This window comes from Poromitra crassiceps, assembly GCF_964638095.1.
Source record: "Poromitra crassiceps genome assembly, chromosome: 8".
Taxonomy (NCBI): Eukaryota; Metazoa; Chordata; class Actinopteri; order Beryciformes; family Melamphaidae; genus Poromitra; species Poromitra crassiceps.
In genome coordinates this window covers 15,117,869-15,134,404 of record NC_139629.1, presented here as the reverse complement: position 1 = coordinate 15,134,404, position 16,536 = coordinate 15,117,869, and the positions used below count along the sequence as shown (strand labels likewise).

The following is a 16,536-nucleotide window of genomic DNA, read 5'->3' as shown; positions in this document are numbered from 1 at the left end:
AATATTACCCCAATTCTAAAGAAGAAAAAGAAAGGGCATTATATCTGACCACGAGTCCGGCCCGGGTCCGAGGAATACAGTGTATTCCCTGTAGAGTTTAATCAAGCAGAGAATCTAACCTCTAATGATTAATCAATGCAAATGTACAGTACTCTTACTTGAGTAGGCTACTACAAGTACTTTTAAATAGGCTACTGTTTTACTCTTACTTGAGTAATTTCCTGGACTAGTACTTTTACCTGTACTTAACTTAATTTAACCTAAAGTAACAATACTTGGAGGCTACTTGAGTAGGATTTGGCCGTACTATTTCCACCTCAGGCTATGACCAAGTATAATATAATGTAGATGGGAGATAACAGTGAAAGCTATGACCAATTATACAGTATGGAGTACATTCTCTCCAAGTTGGGCTAACTTCTAGTCATTGAAATCATAGTTGAAATCACACAATGTACTCATTTTGCTGGGGACTCCCCTGCGACCCCCCGAGCTAACGTTCGAGTACTGTATGTAGGCTAGCTGCCGATGGCATGACGTTGTAGCATGTTTCCAACTTCTCTCTCTCTGTCTGTCTGTCTCTCTCTTGCTCGCTCACTACAGACAGACAATCTCTCTCTCTTTCGCTTGCGCAGACACACACACACACACACACACACACACACACTCCCTCTGGCTGTGCAGGTAGGTGGCTCCTGGTAATCCCACCCACAGTGTCTGGCATGCAGATGAGTCTCAACAGGTCACCGGCCGTACGCATTCCAGCAGGGAGCAAGAGCATTGAACCAACAGCACTGTGTGTCTCTCACACACACACACACACACACACACACACACACACACACACACACACACACACACACACACACGTGGGCGCACGCCACACACACACACACACACACACACACACACACACACACACACACACACACACACACACACACACACACACACACACACACAGACACATACACAAACACACATCCACAGACTTTGTTTTGTGTGTGGGAATTAAAGGAACATGCCAACATTTTAAGAGATTTGCCTATTTGCCATATTCCCCAGATAGAAGGTAGATGCGTTTCTCTTCCCTGTGCGTGCATTAGAAAGTGTGTTGCACCCCTCCTGCTAGTCCGCTTAGCAGCTGAATGGCAGTAAACGGTACATGAGCCTACCCCATTCAGTCACCAAAAATACACATTCCAATAGCGTTAAAACACGTGTACTCATCACGCGATGAAATAATAATCCAAAGTTACAGGAAACGGTCATTTTTCAAGTAAATCCCATATAGCCAGAACAAATGTGGGGGAACCAGAGTTACTTCCGCATTTGCCTGAGGTGCTTGCGCTGTGTGGAGTCACCAGTAGGACTTCCTGGTTTGTATTTACCTAAAAAATTACCATTTCCAGTAACTTTGGATTATTATTTCTTTGTGTGGTGAGTACACAAGTCACAACATGTACATGTGCAGGGTTCGAGTTATGGGGGGGCCTGTTGGGGGCTTGGCCCCCATAGAGTCTGGGCCCCCTTTTGTCAAGAACACCTGTGGGGGTCTCTCTAATATAACCTCTTTTTTTCAAATAATGTATTTTTCAATGCAAGAATTAATATTATTTATAGCTATTTATTGTAACCTGTGCAATACTCATGCTGTCAGCATCTGGATATGCCACATCTGTCAGGTGCATGGATTATTTCGGCGAAGAAGTGCTCATGAACATGGATTTAACAATTTGTGAAGATCATTTGAGAGAAATAAGCCTTTTGTGTGCATAGAAAAAAATCTTTTTTATTTCAACTCGTGAAAAATGGGAGCAAAAACAAAAGTGTTGTGTTTATATTTTTGTTCAGTATATATGCCTCTCACAGCCTCCTCCAGCAGCTCAGAGCAGTTTTCAGCGACAGGCATGCTTTACGGTGCAACCCCTGTCATCTCCATGGAAACCAAATCCCTCTCTGCCTGAGGAGGGTGGATGTGGAGTAGGTCAAAACACAGGGTTTCCATGGCAACGGCACACATCACACACCAGCCTTCCATCCCGCCCACCTCTCAGACTGCTGCTGCACGTGGCCATAGCCATAGAGATATAATACTTTTGTCATCTCCATTCACTCCAATGGAGTGAACATTTTTCTCTTTCTCACCTCGCAATAGTTCCCGAAAGGTTCTGGGTTCAGCAGTGCTGTAGAGTTGCAGCAGAATTAGCAGAATAGACCGTTTGTGATGTAGGCCTCCTTCAAAAGGATAATACATTTAAAGGCGACTTAAACCTCCAGAATTCTACAGCTATGGGAGCGGGTCCTAACAGGGGCTTAGACTGACTCTGCGTGGGAAAGGCGTTCTTGGTAATGTCATCGGAACTGAAATCAGCCAATGGGCAGCCCCAACTGCAAAAGTGGGTTATAACCCCTAGAGGGCATTGTCACTGCATGAAAATTACACAGTTTAGTCTCAAATATGGAGATTTTGACCAGAATCCTTCAGCAACACTACTGGAAAGCCATATACATTGGTTTAAAGCTGAGAAATCTTTGTTTTTGGGTGTAGTTACCCTTTAACAAATCAAATTGTATATTGCAGCTTTATTTTAGGCATTGAAAACAGCCCACCATGCACCCCCACCACATACTTCCTGGAACTATCCTTGGAACTAGCTAGAATGGAGCGCACAGTGAGTCACGTGACAATCAAGCACGACTGGCATGACTCTCTCTTCAATGTCTCTGGGCTGAAGCGATCAGGGCTTTGTGCTATTGGCTGAAGCAGTAGTCTAACACAGTTGGCTCTTAAAACAGAACTGTACGTCACAGAGGACAAAGTTGGTCAAAACGGATATAAGGCGGGACATCCGCTGAAGGCAACACAGTCTTTTAGAAAATTGTGAAATACTAACATTGGTCCACAGCCAAAAATGTCTCCGAGTTTGAAGTCAATCCAGCGAATGGACGTATGGTGAGCTGCGCCACCAAACATCTGTGAATTTCACTGTCAGAAACTGTGTCTCCGAGCCCGGCGAGAACCGCCGGCAGCAGACACGCCTACATTTATTATTAGAATTCTATTTGGTAGCGGCAATACCATTTATCATAGTCCTAACACAGAGCATGAAGCTGATATGCTCCAAACAAAATGTATAGCTGTGGTTTATTTTACAATCATTTTTCCTACCCGGAAGTGGTCCGCTTGCTACTGTGAAGTCATCAGCAGGCTCTGTAACGTTAGCCTTGGGAGTCAGGTTTATCGCTGGGGGAAAGACCTCTAGCCGCCGGGGCCGGATGAAACACATCCTATTAACAGGTTATGTTTGTTTCTAAGTGATTAATATGTTTCTCCGCAAATGCCACAATGTTTTGCGAGACACCGGTTCTGCATGAGAACTGCCCCCAGAAAGCAGGCCCGCCCACAACACTCATGATTGGTTCTCCGATGCAAGGCTTCCAACAGCGCCACCTAACGTTATGCAAAGATTTAAATAGTAATATTCTCAGTCTTACAGGAGTGAAATGGATTAAGACTGAGGGCTGAGTCTAGCTTGTTGCAGGCTACGTGGCTAACTGCAGAGCTAATCAGTCAGACAGTGAATAGGCGAGCGATGCGGTGCAGGCTGTAGCCCAGCTGATCAGCTGATTACTGAGCTGATAGCTTTTTATTTCTCCTCACAAAGCGCTCCAGGCAGAGATGCAAACAAACAGGCTGTTATAGTGAATCTTGTCTGCATGCATTAACAGCTGTGTGAGCCTGACGCTGGCTTGCTACTTTGAGGTTAATGTCACGTTGCATGCTGTAGGTGTAAGGTGGTATCGGACGCGTGGCCGGGTCAGTATCGGACGAGTACGAGGCTCCGATCGGTATCGGGACATCCCTAATTATAATCTCTGTAATATAAGCACATGGGCAGTGTTTACCTTCTCTCTCTAGAGAATTATCTGCCTGCAGTGCAGAAACTCCGCCCCCACCAGCTGCAAGTCATTAAGGCTTGTTAAGGCTCTCCATGGGATTCTCCATGGATGTGTGCATACTTAAAAAATAAATAAATAAACAATAACAGCCGCCCTCTGAGCAGATTCCGCATCTCGAGCAGAACTTCCGCAGCTCCGTTATGACGCGTTGTGATGTAAAATGCGTCACAACGGAGCGTTTTGCCAGAGGAGAATATGGGAGATCTCCATGAGGAAAACAGAGAGAGAAGGTAAACACTGCCCATGTGCTTATTTTACTTAGATTATAATGATACAAAGTGGGTTGATTATCAGTAAAGCCATCCTTTAATTTGACAGTTATTCCACACACAAAAAGAGTAGATTGTCATGACACTGTTTCCAATACATAAACTGTGGCAGTGCCATGATATCGGCACGGCCTGATAAATAGTTAATGAATATAAATTGATCGAAATTGCTCTGTAATACTAATGCGTGTAATGTGTGTATCATGTCACTGGGCAATGCAGTAGCTCTGTACTCGACAGTCCATCTCCCGTTCTGAAAACGTTTGTAAAAAATATAAAACTCTACTATTTCTCCAAACTTGCATGTGTTGTAATGTCGAAAAAGCAGGGAAGCAACTGCTTTCAAATGCAACTCTGGATTAATGGGCTCCTCATCCTTGAGGAGAGATTTCTTTCTTTCCCTCTTGGCATATTCTGTCATTTGAACACAATGTAAAGACAATGTAAAGTAATTCACCATCAGGGACTTATGTCCCCCCACTTTTTAAGAAGGCAGTACCCCTACACTTTTTGAAGTCCAAAAACTAAAGTTATGTTAAAGAAATTGAGAAACGGCAGGCACTAGGACCATGCGGCTGCCCTATCTTCCAGCGACCGGCCCAGTAGAAGTATACTGAGTGACACTGGGCCCAATCACATTTTACAACAGGGGTTCCAAACTTTTCCGGCCAAGTACCACTACGTACAAAACCAAATTTCCCAGGGGCCACTTCCACTGCACTATACCAACCCCCCCCCCCCCCCCCCCCTTCCCCCATAAAATAAAATTGGCTGATTTAACCATGCAATAGCAACAGAAAGGCTAAATGACACTATAAGACTACTAGCTGTTTCAAAACAGACACACACACACACACACACACACACACACACACACACACACACACACACACACACACACACACACACACACACACACCTGCAGGCTGTGAAAAAGAGGACGCCTTTGAAAAAAAAAATTCCCTCGCCAACATTTAGCCTACTAGATTCCGTAGGTCTTCTAGTTTCATATGATGCCAGAAACTTCACTCTGGCTTTACAACTGAGCCTGCTGCAGCCTCTGAAATGAAATGTTCAAAATTGTGATATTTCCCAAATGTGGTTGCTCTGGGACTTAGGGTTTCTGAGCTGCACATATTTTTAGCTGAGAGAAATAATAAGAATCCTAGTTTTAATTTAGTTTTATTTATTTGCACATATTTAAAGTTTTAGTTTAGTTTTATTTATTTGCACAGATTTAAAAACAGAAACAGACAAAAGGAAAACAACAAAGGTAGAGACAGGAAACCCTAAATGGGCTTAATCTGGGTCTTTACCTCAAAAATTAAAACCCATATTTATAATAATCTGTACAAAGCATACATTATAAACAAACACAAGAACCAAGCAAACAAATCATATGAAGAAAAGCAACAGCATTAAATAAGAAAATAACAAAAAAGGAAAAGAGCGACCAAAATGAGTGTCAGTAGTTAAGCAGACAGTTACAAAGGCAGTAGTTTGGGTTTCCATCCAATTGTATCACAAATTTAAACCGAATTTTCAGAAAATTGGCAAGATAAATGTGAAATAATGCATGTTTCCATCCACTGCTATTAAGCAAATATAGAGCTGCTGATCTGCTGCTAGACCTGATACGTGCCATCAGCTTGCAGGCAGCCAAGCTCTATTAAACACATCTAATGTTATTCATTTAAAATTTCTTGATGATCTACCAAGGTAAGGTAGCCTACAATGAAATGCAATTTCTGGATTACCAGGTGCCGCTCTTCAACTCGACAAGCATAACGTTACATATAATCCACGAAGCAGTTAGTAAGTGAATACAATTTCATTCAATTCTAGAAGTGAGTCGCCTTAAAGTTATATTCCAGTCTTCTTCTGTTTTAAACAACACGGACATCATGTTTTGCAGTGGTCAAGGCAACGTGAAACTGCATGGTTTTTGAATGGAGAGACAACGGAATATTCGCTTAATCTGTTTCCACTGCACTTATTGCATTTTCCATTTATCGATACACCGACTTTTCCACCTCCTTCAAGCGCAAAAAACTTTTTAGCGATATTTGGATTTTTTTTTTTTTTTTGCAGCGTTTCCACTTAGTTTTTTATGCGCAAATTGAAAATTCACATAAAAACAGGTGGATGGAAACCCAACAAGTGTGTGTGTGATGTATGTGGGCTATGTGTGACTCATCTGGGAAATCCTAAGTTTGGATTTGAAAGAGTGTATTTTGAAAGAGTGTATTTTGTCATTTTTAAGATATTTCATGTGTTGCTGGGTTTTGCCCTCGTCTACTAATTAGCCACAGTGTTTGCCGTGTATTTGTTGACGAATAACCTTATTTTGGGCTCAAAGTCCTAAAAATGATCTTTTGGTAAAAACGGGTGATGATGTCAGTCATGATCAGACGTATCACACACACAGAAATTGGCCGGTTTGTTGACAATAAGCGATATTTTGGCTTCTAAAAGAATATTTTGGCTGCTAGACTTCCGTTTTATCGCAGACAAAGAGCTTGCAGGGAGCGGAAAGGGATTTCCTTCCGCTGCCGGTGGAGCCCCTCGAGTTCCTGTTACACAGCATTGAAACGAGGCTGCCCCCAGAGGTTAGGAGTTCCTGTTACACAGCATTGAAACGAGGCTGCCCCCAGAGGTTAGGAGTTCCTGTTACACAGCATTGAAACGAGGCTGCCCCCAGAGGTTAGAGAACAAATAGATACTTTTTTTTTAACCGATGGGTTCCCAGATTGTAACATGGGTGATTGACTCGCTCTTGCTGCCAGCCTCAAGTGGCGATTTGAGGAACTGCAGTTTTTATTACTTGGCATTGGCCTCAATGCAACCAAGAAAGCCTGCCCCCTCGACACACACACACACACACACACACACACACACACACACACACACACACACACACACACACACACACACACACACACACACACACACACACACACCACTTCTTCTGCATGTAAAGGTAAGGTAAGGGGGGGCTTATTACCCTTCCAGTTAGGTTGTGTGTGTGTGTGTGTGTGTGTGTGTTAGTTACACATGCAGTCATACATAGTAGATTCCTCTCCTCTCTCAGTGCAGCGCTCAGTGTGTGTGTGTGTGTGTGTGTGTGTGTGTGTGTGTGTGTGTGTGTTAGTTACACATGTAGTCATACAGTAGATTCCTCTCCTCTCTCAGTGCAGCGCTCAGTGTGTGTGTGTGTGTGTGTGTGTGTGTTAGTTACACATGTAGTCATACATAGTAGATTCCTCTCCTCTCTCAGTGCAGCGCTCAGTGTGTGTGTGTGTGTGTGTGTGTTAGTTACACATGCAGTCATACATAGTAGATTCCTCTCCTCTCTCAGTGCAGCGCTCAGTGTGTGTGTGTGTGTGTGTGTGTGTTAGTTACACATGCAGTCATACATAGTAGATTCCTCTCCTCTCTCAGTGCAGCGCTCAGTGTGTGTGTGTGTGTGTGTGTGTGTGTTAGTTACACATGCAGTCATACATAGTAGATTCCTCTCCTCTCTCAGTGCAGAGCTCAGTGTGTGTGTGTGTATGTGTGTGTGTGTGTGTGTGTGTGTGTGTTACTTACACATGCAGTCATACATAGTAGATTCCTCTCCTCTCTCAGTGCAGCGCTCAGTGTGTGTGTGTGTGTGTGTGTGTGTGTGTGTGTGTGTGTTAGTTACACATGCAGTCATACATAGTAGATTCCTCTCCTCTCTCAGTGCAGTGCTCAGTGTGTGTGTGTGTGTGTGTGTGTGTGTTAGTTACACATGCAGTCATACATAGTAGATTCCTCTCCTCTCTCAGTGCAGCGCTCAGTGTGTGTGTGTGTGTGTGTGTGTGTTAGTTACACATGCAGTCATACATAGTAGATTCCTCTCCTCTCTCAGTGCAGCGCTCAGTGTGTGTGTGTGTGTGTGTGTGTGTGTTAGTTACACATGCAGTCATACATAGTAGATTCCTCTCCTCTCTCAGTGCAGCGCTCAGTGTGTGTGTGTGTGTGTGTGTGTGTGTGTTAGTTACACATGCAGTCATACATAGTAGATTCCTCTCCTCTCTCAGTGCAGTGCTCAGTGTGTGTGTGTATGTGTGTGTGGCAGGTCATTCCTCTCCTCTCTCATTGCAGAGCTCAGAGAAGGCCCTCCATTCCAGGCTTTGTTAAGATGCAGCAGTGGACCTCCTCTGAGGTAGAGAGAGGGGGAGAGACAGATTTGAACCATCAGCTCCTCTTACAAAAAACAACAACCTCAAAATACTTCCCATAAATGACATCAACACACTCCAGGTATGCACCTTTGTGCCCTCAATGTCTTCAGACCCTAGAAACGCCCCTGGTTATGGCAAAGCAATTAGGCCGGTAACGCTTTAGAATACAGCCCGCAAATAAGCATGTAGTTATAGTATAACAACGGGGTTTAGGGCTGTAGTTATAGTATAACTATGGGGTATAAGGAGTGAAAAAATACTTTAACTAGAGGGTAACAAGATCTGTACTTATAGTATAACTACAGGTCCCAGGAGTGTAGTTATAGTATAACTACGGGATATAAGGAGTGAATTAATACTTTAACTAGAGGGTAACAAGATCTGTACTTATGGTATAACTACGGGGTTTAAGGAGTGTAGTTATAGTATAACTACGGGGTTTAAGGAGTGTAGTTATAGTATAACTACTGGGTTTAAGGAGTGTAGTTATAGTATAACTACGGGGTTTAAGGAGTGTAGTTATAGTCTAACTACGGGGTTTAAGGAGTCTAGTTATAGTCTAACTACAGGGTTTAAGGAGTGTAGTTATAGTCTAACTACGGGGTTTAACGAGTGAAAAAATACTTTAACTAGAGTGTAACAAGATCTGTACTTATAGTCTAACTACGGGGTCGCGGGCTGTATTATGAAGCAGGGGGCCAATTTTGTACTTATAGGCTAATTATGGGGTACCACACTGTACTTACAGGGTAACTATGGGGTTTAAGGAATGTAGTTATAGTATAACTACGGGGTTTAAGGAATCTAGTTATAGTCTAACGGGTTTAAGGAGTCTAGTTATAGTCTAACTACGGGGTTTAAGGAGTCTAGTTATACTATAACTACACTCCTGGGACCCGTAGTTATACTATAAGTACAGATCTTGTTACCCTCTAGTTAAAGTATTTTTTCACTCCTTATACCCCGTAGTTATACTATAACTACAGCCCTAAACCCCGTTGTTATACTATAACTACATGCTTATTTGCGGGCTGTATTCTAAAGCGTTACCATTAGGCCTATTCACATGTATATGCACATGCAACGTCAGAATTTTGATGAGAAAGGACGCAATTACCAATTTTGTGGGGTGTAACAGAAAAGTAATATAAGTAGGCTAGGCTAAGTAGTGTAACATAACGAATTCGGGACTGTTGGCAGGGAGTAATATGTGAAGTAATATTACTTTTGAAAAGAGTAATAGGCTTATGGCCCATTACATTTTTTGAGTAAGAGCCCAACACTGCTTAATAATCTGATAAATTCTATGCAATATCTTGAAAGACACTTCATTAAACTAGTTATTGATACAGTATTGATCACAGATGTCTTTCCTCCCACTGCATATCATTAATAAAGAAGAACAAAAACAAAACGATGACGATGAAGGGACAGTCATATTTTTTGTTCGAGCACTTGTCTTTCAACATTCCTAGGCAGCCAGTCGGTCACTTGAATAGCGCAGAAGAACCGCCTCGCTCTGATTGGCCGAGAACGATATGTGTGGGTGGAGCTGGCGCGTCAATCATCAGAATCCCGGCAGCTGATTGGTCCTTTGTGAAGCCGTGTGGACCCTCCCTCTCAATATATACTATACTCTCGCTCTGCCTACAAATGATTGCTTGCTCGTATGTGGAGGGAGGCGGACCACCGCGTTCACAGCTCCTCCACAGAGCTGACTTGAGCTGTCGTCCCCACACCGAACACCGCGCCTCCCCCTGAGAGAAGAGCCGAGAGGAGTCGTGTTTGTTCGGCCGGAGAGAGGGGGCGGTGGAGCCTGGCGGGGAGAGGAGGGCCATGGAGCCGAGCGCCTCGGTGGACGCGCAGAGCCTCATCTCCATGTCCCTGCGCAAGATCCACAGCTCCAGGACGCAGCGCGGCGGCGTCAAGCTGCACAAGAACTTGCTGGTGAGCTACGTGCTGCGGAACGCGCGGCAGCTCTACATGACGGAGCGGTACGCGGAGATCTACCGCCTGCAGCAGCACGAGGAGGTGATGGCTGTCTGCGAGGAGATCCAGGAACTCCACCCGGAGCTGGACGCCGGGGAGGGCGACGAGCAGGCGGGGGACTGCTGCAGCGAGACACCGACTCTGGAGCCTTCTTACTATAGGAGCTGCTGCATGGAGGCTTTGAATTGTGACCTCCCCCCGGTAAACAACAATAACAACAACAACAGTAGCACGCTTTGCAACAAAACCACCGTGCTGGATCTGGACACGCATGTAGTGACCACGGTGGAGAAGCCTGGGTACCTCCACCAGGACTGCTGTTGCGCGCCCCCGCCGCTCCAGTGCGCGCAGTCCCCGGTCAGCAAGAAGCGGAAGGCTGACTGTGGTTATATAGCCGAGACGGCGGAGGAACTCGTGCCGGGTTTTGCGCACTGCAAGCGGGCGAGACTGGAGGACGTATGCTCGTACCCCGGCGCCTCGGAGCTGTGCGTAATGGACACGTCCAACATCTCCAACCTCATCTCCATTTTCGGCTCGGGCTTCTCGGGGCTGGTGAGCCGGCAGCAGGCGGGGGACTTCGAGCAGATCTGTAGCAAACAAGCCCTGGCCAGCCTCGGCGCATGGACGAGAGCCATTGTGGCGTTTTGACACAAAATAGGCTTAATAGCAAACACTTTATGAAACTGTACAAAGTCCAAACGAATCCAAATCCACTTTATTTTTGCAAGAGGGGGAAAATGCTATTTAAACATGGAGCATGTTGGGTTGTATTGACTATAGGCTATTGTTTCTGACAGGGAGGGGAGAGAGAGGTTGTGCCATATGTTATGTGCCGGCTTCCCCCTTTTTAACGGGAGATATAGCCTGTGTCTATACAGAACACATTGACGTAGGCCTAGTTGTGAATTTTATCTTTAACGAAATGGATTGAATTTCGTCGCCTTAAATCCAACGCACACTATACTGCTAGCTATTGTCCTGAATTGAAAGTGGTTGAATGTCTCCTTTATTTGATGTCTCGTGTACAAGACAGTGTGGATCATATAAAGTAAGACACGAATGTGGCTGACTCAGTGGAGGCAGAAGCAGCAATCCAACAGTGTCTGTCTATCTGTCTATGGCCAAATGCTTTTGTTGGGTGTCCTCTATAACGAGATAAAACAGCAAATGTGCAGCTATTTGTGAAAATGGCCCTGGTGTGTTCTTGCTGTTTATACTATCTTTTGGCTAAAACACATATTACACAGGGTTCCCACGGGGCCTTGAAATCCTTGAAAGTTTGTGAATTTGAGGGGAGAATCAAGGCCATGAACGTTTTTGAAAATATACATAAATGGACATGGGTCATTTGAAAGTGCTTGAATTTGTGTGAGAATATAGAAATTGAAGTTCTTTTGATTGTCTTTACTCAATGCATAATATCACAGTTGAGAAGTGTTCACACATTCAAGCCTCTCTCAAACTATGCCATGTTGGATCTGAGGGAATTGGGCCTGGAAAGTCCTTCAATTTGAAGGTGTGGGAACCCTGAATGCAGTTTTACATGGACCTTGCACATTCTAAAGTCAACTCTTTTGAGGTGCATTTACTCTGAACCAGCTCTGATGGAGTGCCAAAACCTTTAAGTCTATTTGTGAGCTACTGGGGCCATCACTTGACTTCAACTCCCAGCATGCAACAGTAACCAGCCCAGGTATTTGATGGCAGTTTGAGCATAACCCCACCCCACCCCCTTAATCAAAGTTGTTGCTCAAGCCTTTACAGCTATTCATAATTCCAACGTGACTTGGAGTTTTATTTTATTTTCTATAAAAAAAAAGATGTGAGACCTTTTGTTTTAAAAAGGCAAAACTCATACTTTAGCCATAGCCTACATCCATGCATTATATGAGCACTATGTGTACCAAAATAAAGGAGTTTTCAGGCATTCTCTCCATATTTTTTGTTATTCTTGTATTTTTGTGCATATTAAATTGTATATCACCGGGTAAAACTGTTTTAGAACCTATTTGTTAAAAGTTTATAATCTTAATAAAAAAATTAAAACTTTCATCTTTACTTTGCTTGTTTGACCGCCAAATGTATCCCTGTTATGAAGCCTTTTGTTATGCATGCACTTTCAAATGTATTTGTTTAATATAGAGAAGTGGAAGTTGAATAGTTGTAGAAGGCACAGAAGTTGTTGAATTCTCTCTTTCACATAGGCCTATATTATTATACAGTTAACAGTGTGTAGAGCTATTTATGAAAGATCCCAACTAGCCTACCACAATGTGAATAGATCCACATGCCATTAAGATTCAAGATTCATTTTAATAGCTATATAGTAATTATATATATATATATATAGTCTGTCATGTCATGGTCTGTCATGCCATCTCTTTGCTAATGAATGGTGTGGCAGAGGCTAGGCCAGGGGTTTTCAAAGTCTGAGACTGTGGGCCTCCCCCTAGTCTTGCAGTGCCAGCCGTAGATGATATCTACCTCCGTCGCTGGAAGCTTGATGACGTTGACGCCGGTGGGTCTGACTACGCGAGACTAGCCTCCCCCAGACAAAGCTTGGAAAAGGGTGCCCCCCCCTCGCTCAATTCCTGGATGCCTATGGGAGCATGATCATATGTTATTTGGTCCCATAAACACTCAACAATTGTGCCAAGATAGCCTGATATTGCCGTTTGACATTCTTCAAACAGATCACACACATTTAGGCTATTCTATAAGTGATCTCCTTTTGATTCTAATGACATTTTCTTTTACTTGCATTCGCTGAGCCCCCCATGGGGAGGCCCGCCTCCCACTTTGAAAACCCCTGGGCGAGACCATCTCTATGCTAATGAGTGGTGTGGCACAGGCTAGGGCAGTCAGGGTTCTCAAACTTTTTCTCATCAAGGCCCCTAAACTGACACAAATTAGACCACGTACCCCATTTGATAAGATTTTGTCCCAGGGTCCCCCAACTGATACGATTTTAGCTTTTAGATGTTTTATTAGCTTACAGAAAGTGTATGAGTCCCATGACCAAAATAGTCATACATTGTCATTGTCTTAGTTATGGATGGAGTTGTAGTGAAAATAAATGATCCCTCTTTTTGCTATGGTGACCCCCTGGACCTCCTCAAGGACCCTGGTGACCCCACACTGAGAACCACTGGGCTAGGCTACTTTGTTCATCCAGGCATGGGGGGGGGCGGTCACTCTCTCTCTCTCTCAGGGAGGCAGGCGTGTGTGTGTTATCTCTGCTGTGCCACTTGGTGGTGTCCTTCTAAATGAAGGTATCAGTGGTGTGTGTGTGTGTGTGTGTGTGTGTGTGTGCAGACAGCAACCCCGGGCTGACCATACCCCCATCCGCCCCTCACTCCCTTTTATGCCAACCAGTGTTGCCAGATCTTGCGAGAGCAACAAGCAACCAGGTCTTCAAGCTCCTCCCCCTGGGGTCTGAAGTCACATTCCTTTTGTATTGGGGACTAGGGATTTCCCTGTTGATTGACATCACACCCATGTCGACTGCGTTCCAGTAAAACAGCTGTAGCAAGTGTTAGCTGTAGCAATAACAGTTCATAACAACGCATTTCGTGGTATTTTGGACATACATACAAACACTGTAGCAACATGTCCACAAATAGAAGTTAGATAGTACTGTGTCTGTGTGTACAACTGATTTAAGGAGACACAAATAAGACAGAAGTGCTAATAAACAGTATTTACTACAACTTTAACTATTGTTGAAGTGAAGAGCAGCCATCTTGGATTTTGAGGTCGGGGCTGGTGAGGTTCTCCCGAGAACGGGCTAGGAAATCCGAGGTCAAGTGACGTGAAGGCGCGTTCCCAACCTTTGACCTTGTAAATTCCTAGTTCCCAATACAAATGAAATGCACCGTAAGACCCTGGTTGCTTGTTTCTCTCACGAGATCTGGCAACACTGATGCCATGAAACCTCTCCACTCCTCCCTATCTCTCTCTATCCAACACATCACTGCTGCCTGTTCACTCCTTCAACTCAATGCTTTTCCACCGTTTTTTTCACCAGTTGACTTTATCGCTTTGACTCAGATTGCGCGCGTTAAGTTTTGTTTGCCGAAAGTGACATCAGGATGTTGCTCTTTGGTTGATTGTGAGTTTGCATGTGGTTGTAGGCTATTTGCTTTCTGTGTGTGTGTGTGTGTGTGTGTGTGTGTGTGTGTGTGTGTGTGTGTGTGTGCGTGTGTGGACAGTTTACCGTTTTCTACACTTTTAAAATAACCTTTCTTCTTAAACCGTTAGTCTACCATGCTGCCTGCTGACATGTCTCCAAGACAAAAATGTGAAAAATAATATAGTTTGGCTCTCTGTGGTGTTGACCAATTGTGTGCATTATGGTTCGTTTAGTGGTGTACAGAGAGCTCCTCCATGTGGATTGGAAAATAATGACACCCAAAGATAAAAGACCAGTCTCTTCCCCCCGCTCCCCTTTCTGTCTCAATTCAAAGGGGCTTCATTCACATGGGAAACATACATTTGCATTGCCAAAGCAAGTGTAAAAATAAAAAAGACAAAATGTGCGTAACTAGAATAAAGAGTGTGAACAGCTGTGTAACATTGCAACATTGTGATAATATACATAGGCTAAGAGTAGCTTATAGGTAAGATTTTCTTTTCTTTCCGTCTGTCTCTCTCAACATTTCTTCTTGAATGTACTGTTGTTAAAGGCCTACAAACACATATCAAAAGTAAGCCAAAGCATAAGATAGTTCGTTAATCATTTCCATACGAAATAAAAATATATAGCCTATAATAAGGATTTTTTTTATCCCTGTATTCTTTGTTGTTTTGGATTTATTCATTTGATTTCAGAGACTATATTCTATCCAGTTTGACCAGGTGGGCATATCCAGTAAGACTTTGAAAAGCCGTTTTGCCTGCTATCTGTTCCTGGATCTGCCCTGTGTGTTTGCCTTGCTGCTCTCAGGTCTGAGAGCTGTTCCTAGATCTGCCCTGTGTGTTTGCCTTGATGCTCACAGGTCTCAGAGCTGTTCCTGGATCTGCCCTGTGTTTGCTTTGATGCTCACAGGTCTGAGAGCTGTTCCTGGATCTGCCCTGTGTGTTTGCCTTGCTGCTCTCAGGTCTGAGAGCTGTTCCAGGATCTGCCCTGTGTGTTTGCCTTGATGCTCACAGGTCTCAGAGCTGTTCCTGGATCTGCCCTGTGTTTGCCTGGCTGCATCACAGCTGTGGCTCTGTACATGTGAAAGGGTGGGGGTGGGGCTTGCTGTCGAGCTCCACAGTCTGTTCCTACAGCATTGGTTCTCAACATGGGGTCTGGGGACCACCAGGGGTCCTTGATATACTGTACTAATGTGGATCCTATGTCTGTCTGTTTATACATGTCTCTTCTCACAATGTCTTTGCAGCCAATCATGCATTCATGTCCCCTAGGACAAAGTAATTTGAGTTCCGTGGTAGAGTGCTGGAATTTCTTTGATGTTCCTTTACATCAGTGGAAGTACTTACTGGTGTAAAATGTACTTTAAAAGTAAAAAGCACTTAATTTCAAATGGAAAGTTGAACGTTGAGTTGTGATTTTAAAAATGAGATTTCAATCATCATTAAAAGTGGGCGGGCGGTGGTTAGTCAGGATTTTGCGGGCTGTGTCGGTTTGTGACATCATCAGTGATGTCATAAATCAGGAATTGTGATGTCACTTGAGCAATTGTGATGGCATCAGTGATGTCACTCAAGCAATTGTGATGTCATCAGTGATGTCACTAGAGCAATTGTGATGTCATCAGTAATGTCATAAATCCTTCCTGGCTGGAAGACGCAAGGCTCCATAAAACACCAAAACACCAAGACACAAGGCTGGGGAGAGAGCCTGAAGGTTTTTGGAACCAGATGGTTCAAAGCAGAATGGCTTCTGCCCCTGAGCTGAAATCTCTTTTAACGGAGGACCCCTTCGTGAAGGTGAAGGCGCGTTGGTCAGGAGGGATGAGGAGCGGAGGAACATGAGACGAGGTGCAACAGCCAAGATTGAGGTGTGAGAAACACCGGAAACTTGAAAGAAGAAGAACGAGGTCTAGAGTGAGACCATCCAACTGTGAGAGGCAGCAATGTGCTGGAAGGCATCCAGTCTGCCG

At 44.1% G+C, this 16,536-nt stretch overlaps 1 protein-coding gene across 1 annotated transcript; it reads left to right on the top strand.

Moving 5' to 3' along the window:
- The first annotated feature begins 10,152 nt into the window (after positions 1-10,152).
- Positions 10,153-12,427, top strand: ier5l (immediate early response 5-like). Its single transcript, XM_083641673.1, has one exon. The coding sequence runs from the start codon at positions 10,277-10,279 to the stop codon at positions 11,075-11,077; it is 801 nt and encodes a 266-aa protein (XP_083497799.1). The 5' UTR covers positions 10,153-10,276; the 3' UTR covers positions 11,078-12,427.
- Positions 12,428-16,536: the final 4,109 nt, after the last annotated feature.

Coding starts and splice junctions, on each gene's coding strand:
- ier5l (XM_083641673.1), top strand. CDS start 10,277: ATGGAGCCGAGCGCCTCGGTGGACGCGCAGAGCCTCATCTCCATGTCC.